Raw genomic sequence first — 5,502 nt, 5'->3', positions numbered from 1 at the left:
CCTTGCAAAAGACTAGAGAAAAGGGAGTCCGCCATACCGGTTCATGTTTCTGCAACGAATCAATCTCGTCTAAACATTCGTATTTATTTAACATGAGGGTGGGGTTCCTTATTCAATCCGCATGTTCGACTTGTCTCGGAGAAAGAAGCACGCAATTGATACGTCATTTGTCTTGCAAGCTATGGCATATGCTTGGAAAATCTCAGGTAATATGGAATTCGTGAATAGAAACTGTCAAGCTCAGACAAGTCTACGCGGGGAGAGTTGAGTCTAACGTGGTTTGGGAGCAGATAGATATCTTAATGTGAACCTTAATTTCTTGTTTAGTTCAGAAAATTAAATATTATGCTTAATAATTTATTTTCTTTTACTTAAATTTCAGGTTTTCTTCTTTATTTTATTTGGAAAACTTTTAGTTGTGAATTGAGATTTATGAGGGATCCATTCTTTTGAAAAAATTAGGTGTTTTTACCGTGTTGTTTCCGTTTACATCATCCATCAACCCCAAAAAAAAAAAAAAAAGAGGATTGTCAATCAATATAGCTCTGGATGCTTACGAACGGACCTTCACATTACTACACCAGCAAGGAAAGGAAACTACAAAGCTACAATTGTTCCAATTCACCACATAAACTACAAGGCTAATTAATACAGGTATCAAGATAGGGTTTCCAAATGTTATTTCTATCACATACAGTAAATGAAATGAATCCATTCGAGAAATCAGAAGCAACTTCCATGTTCCAGAATGTAGCAGCTCGTTATCACAAAAGATGCAACATGTGTATTTTTCTTCTCTTAAATTCACTGCATTTAACCATCTCCTCTCTTGACAAAGACGGCAAATACTAGATCAGATTAAAAATAAATAAAGGATTCATCATTGCTTCAGCAAAGGATGCCAATGGACTTGGGAGATTCACACACAATCAGGCCGATATCAGATTACAGGCACAAACTCAACCAACTACTGTCTTTCTTTTTTTTTCTTTGTTCGGTTGCAATCATTTACAAATACACCTGCTGATTGGCAGATATGTAATCAAGGTACCAACATCAACTAACATGCATAGCGGTCCTCAGCCTATCATAGAAAAAGGTAAAACAAACAAGAGGGGGGGAGGGGGGGTTGTATAGAGAAAAAATTAAGCTCAAGCTTCTGCTTAGATAACAAAACAACCTACCAAGTGCTGCAGACCTGTAAAATCGTTGGCACAGGATGTGTGGAAGAGCCTACAAAGTGATGCAGACCTGTAAAAAAGTTGGCACAGCATGTGTATGGAGCCCCAATAACTGGATTACACCACGAGGACCATTCTATGGATTGATGTTGCACTCTCGCAAATAAACATTATCATAATCAACGTATTTTGCCCAGTATTTTCGATACTTAGGTATGCCTATCTCAAGCCATGGTTTCATGTTGCCATTATAATGTATAACAGCACCTCGTTCAATTTCTATTTGGCTGACAATGGGGTTATAGCCAAGGCCCAGAACATGCCAACGTCGATCAAGGGGATGAGTCCGTTTCCAAAGAGTAATGAGGCCAGGTGGCAGAGTCCCCAACTTCCATAATTGTCTGTCATGGTTCTGTTCACAAACAAAGTTTTCTTTAGAACCCAAAACAACAGAGGACAATCAGAGTGAGCTTTTCCAGCATAAAATATTTAAGATTTAAGAATATATTGCACTAATGAAGGCCTATTGTCCAATTTTGAACTAGAGCCAGCTGTCTGGTTGCAAAAGATACCGATCTTGAATTCCATTAAACTTGGAACACTCTGCATAAAAATGTGTCTTCAAGAAGGTTGCTTACCAGCTTCTGCCATGAATGATATACATCAGTGATGTTTTGCCTCTTCCATTCCTCCAAATCAAACAAGTTCATTCCATATGCCCATCCACAAGCGCGGGGATCAAAATTATTTGATATAAGAGGATTTGAGAAGTTGAGATATGTATCAAAGCGATGAAAGCTTTCTCTACAGGTCTCTACTGCACCATTCACATTACCCTTCAAATCAAGGGACCAAAGGCCAGTAAGATCCTTCTGCACCACTATATCATCATCTAAGAATAACACCTTGTTGAGCTTTGGGAAAATCTCTGGCAAGTAAAAGCGAAGATGGTTCAGGATGGACAAGTACTTTGGGTTCCGGTACTTCAAATTCGAATCCGAATTGGCACCATGTGCCCGGAAGTAATAATCAATCATTGACTGAGAATGCAACTGCTTCAGAACAGGACTATAACTTGAATTTAACCATGTAAATTCGTCAATGTTCTGGACCTGAATAGTGGCTTTGCCTGGTGGATTTACTAGAAACCACATCCTCATTGCCGCATAGTTGAGTCTATCACTAACAAGGTGGAAAACAAGCTTCGAAGGGTGCTGCAGATATGTCAACTCACACAGTCAGTTTAAGGGTGTCAATTAAAATCAAAGGTCTCAAATACGAGTAAGAAAACAACTTCACTAATGCTATCATGTCCCCCCTCCCCTCTCAAACAGAAGACCTAAAGGAAATGGAGAAAAAGGAACATTCAATAATAAATTTGAAGGAAAACTATTTTTGCATTCTTTTAATTAGATATTCGTCGGCTTTCTAACATCTCCCTGCAACCAAAACGAGCATATTGATATGGCATATTTTATTTACCTTAGAGTTGGTGACAGTAGAGTTTACAACCACTGCCGCCGCCAAAACATTATCCGAGAATAGTGCAATATGGTGAAGCAAAGGGTTGTCCAATATCTCTTGATTTGGAAATTGCTGTTCTGAAGAATTCAAATTGTAATATTCAGTTGTCAGGCGCAATGGAAGACAGTGTAACCCTTTAGGAAGCGTCTTTGCAGTTAATTGCGTTAAGAACATGGTCTGCTTCTTATGCACTTGGAGTTGTTCTTCTGTTGAGTGGAGCACTGCCCGAAGCTTCTCTACCATCGTAGCAAAGGACACGGTCTGCTTCTTATGCACTCGGAGTTGTTCTTCTGTCGAGTGGAGCATTGCCCGAAGCTTCTTTACCTCGTTAGCACTTTCATACTGCATTTGCTTGCCCTTTTCCAACAATTGGTCCATTGCCTTCCATTTTTCATAGGCACTGCATAAAGAGCCAATGAGAATCCCATTTTCAGAAGATAGACAAAAACAAACAGAGCAATTTAGTTAGCCAGCCAATTTTGATATGTTTTAGAAAGAAGCTTACTTCTTTGGCATAGCAGAATCTTTGATTGCATCTCCAAGTACGCGTTGAACTTCCTTTATCCGCATTCGAAGCTCCCTTGTAAAGCGGCGATTGCTCTTCATGGCTGGAAGGGACAGGTACACACTTGCCTTGATAAGCTGATCCCTGAGCTGCTGATCCCAAGCAGCTGGCATAGGTAATTGATCTGTCTGCTTGTTGGTTTTAGTTAACAAGGCATCCTTCTCACCAACTTTGTCTGAGTTTAAAGCAGATCGTTGCTTAAGCTTGCAAAAAAGAACCGGAAGGATAAAAAAGTTCAGTCCTCCTGTAGATTCAAAATCACTTTCGCTATAGAAAACTTTCTTTATTCTTTTTCTTTCCGTAATTGTATTTCAAGCCTCAAAGGACTTCAGCAGGCAGGCATTCATTCATCCTGGGAACTACACGGCTGCCACAGAGTAACATTGTTCAAATTATAAAGAACAAGTAACAGATTGAGTGGACAATCAGCATGTTCACTTTTTATTCAATATTTCCATTCTAATTTCAAGTGGGTGTGCTTTTGAGCCTTGAAAAGTGAAATTTCTTCTTTCAAGCGATAGTGCTTTTGAGCCTTGAAAAGTGAAATTTCCATTCTAATTCTACATTTAGCTTCTATTGCGAGGGAATGTGACCCAAAAAAAGAATCTTCTACTTCGTAGTTATTAGAATCGGAGAGGAACTGAGAGCCTTTTGAGAAGATTATAACGATTTCCAAGGGCAGGAAGTAATTGACAGTTAGAGTAGACTAAGCTTTAAAAACAAATAATGAACATGGTAAGAGAATATCAAACTCAGCAAACGTCACCAAAAATGAGTCAGACCTCAAATTACATTTAAAATCCTAAAAAAAGGAGCTGACGAAGACTTTTGTATACGCCCATGATCTCATAGCATTAAGAAAATTAAGATAGAAACAACATAAGAGAAAGGAAATTTGTTAAATCAAATGTACCTGGTGGCTTTCCTGATCAGCTTCCCTGTCTGTCCGGGTCTCCTCCTTTTCCTGATTAGCGCTCTGAATGACCTGTTCGATGATATCATCCTTCCGAGATTGAGCATCCTCATCAGTGGCAGATAATGCTCTACCTGTATCTGGCAACTGCGAATCTAATGAACAAAAGGATAAACCCGAAATTAAAAATGCAAGAAAGGTAAGAAATTTTGAGGATGGAAAGAAAACAAAGGAGAAAGGACAGACCTTTGTCAGTTAGAATGGTCTTGGAGTGGTTATCAGTATATAGAATTCCAATGGGTGCCTTAAGCACAGCAGATGATTCACCCTAAATTGAGAAATTGAAAAGGTTAGATCAAGAGTTCATCACTGATGTAGAAGCAAAAGGAGGACTTTTTTAACAAAAGGCAAATAAAGATAAAGAGATAGCCATACCTGTGGCAATACATTTAGATTACTGGTATCGGCAGGGAGAATCTGCAAAACCAAAAGATTTGGAGATTAGCTGGAGAATATTATTATGATTTAATGTTTCCAAGTAGTGTAGATTAAAGAAAGAAAGTGAGAGAATTTTTTTCAAAAGATGGGATTGAATTGAACATACAAAAGCAGTGACATCTTCGAGGAATTCTTGTTTGACTGTACAATAGAAACAGAGGATAGATAGGTTAAAGAAGACAAAGTTAAATAATGTGGAGGAGAAAGAAGAATAAAGACTACAACTTACAAGAAGGGGTGAAAGAGGAGAAACTATCAGTATAAAGAAGAATGGGAGCCAATACAGAGAGTAAGAGCAAACCAAACACCAAATTCCTCGGCCTCATATTCTTCCTTTTTCAGCTCCAGGATGTCATGGTCTGGTGCAGGTGTTGTTGTGGTTTAGGCAGGCAGGAATTACGAGAGAGATGATGTGATGATATAATCATGAGATGATGAGAAGCAACGAATTTGTACCCGAAGAAAAAGAAAGAAACTGCATTCTTCAGGGAACAACAGTAGCAGCAGCAGCAGAAGCAGATAGCAAGGAAGAAGTGGGGAGAGAGCAGGGGATAATGACAATATACTAATAGACTGTCTTTTTGCAGACTGAAAGAAGGGGGGTTGATAGATCGATAAGATTTTTCTTGTCTTTTCTTTTCTGGGAAAGAAAGAGATTCCCTTTTGTAAAAATACTAAAAATGGTAACGGCAGTACAGCGTTGTCTGGTGTTGTGTACTTTGTGTCGGGACGAATACAGTGAAAATGATTCGAAGGAGAGCAGAGCCCATGACAGCAAAGGAAGAGAGATTTGAACGAGGAGGGCCAGGGTGGTGGGGGTG

General features: G+C 39.0%; 1 protein-coding gene across 3 annotated transcripts; it reads right to left on the bottom strand.

Moving 5' to 3' along the window:
• Window positions 1-589: 589 nt before the first annotated feature.
• LOC105111956 (probable galacturonosyltransferase 4) lies at window positions 590-5,502 on the bottom strand. 3 transcript variants are annotated; one of them, XM_011007479.1, is made up of 10 exons: window positions 4,911-5,502; window positions 4,788-4,822; window positions 4,619-4,660; window positions 4,430-4,511; window positions 4,184-4,338; window positions 3,211-3,473; window positions 2,664-3,105; window positions 1,820-2,395; window positions 1,275-1,593; window positions 590-1,221 (listed from the first exon to the last, which is right to left on the bottom strand). In XM_011007479.1, the coding sequence occupies exons 1-9, from the start codon at window positions 5,005-5,007 to the stop codon at window positions 1,318-1,320; spliced, it is 1,968 nt and encodes a 655-aa protein (XP_011005781.1). In that variant the 5' UTR covers window positions 5,008-5,502; the 3' UTR covers window positions 590-1,221; window positions 1,275-1,317. The 3 variants fall into 3 exon arrangements, with proteins under 3 accessions (XP_011005781.1, XP_011005780.1, XP_011005782.1); XM_011007478.1 differs by having other exon boundaries at window positions 590-1,593; XM_011007480.1 differs by having other exon boundaries at window positions 590-1,593; window positions 4,184-4,317.

This window comes from Populus euphratica, unplaced genomic scaffold (assembly GCF_000495115.2).
Source record: "Populus euphratica unplaced genomic scaffold, PopEup_1.0 scaffold315.1, whole genome shotgun sequence".
Classification (NCBI taxonomy): domain Eukaryota; kingdom Viridiplantae; phylum Streptophyta; class Magnoliopsida; order Malpighiales; family Salicaceae; genus Populus; species Populus euphratica.
This window is presented reverse-complemented; position numbering and strand designations above follow the sequence as displayed.

What these genes read in the sequence shown, in the direction of transcription:
- LOC105111956 (XM_011007478.1), bottom strand. Translation starts at nt 5,007, where the DNA reads ATGAGGCCGAGGAATTTGGTGTTTGGTTTGCTCTTACTCTCTGTATTG. An exon ending in GACCATTCTAACTGACAAAG is followed by an intron (nt 4,339 to 4,429) that starts GTCTGTCCTTTC and finishes TTTGTTCATTAG; the next exon opens with ATTCGCAGTTGCCAGATACA. An exon ending in GATTCTGCTATGCCAAAGAA is followed by an intron (nt 3,106 to 3,210) that starts GTAAGCTTCTTT and finishes CTCTTTATGCAG; the next exon opens with TGCCTATGAAAAATGGAAGG.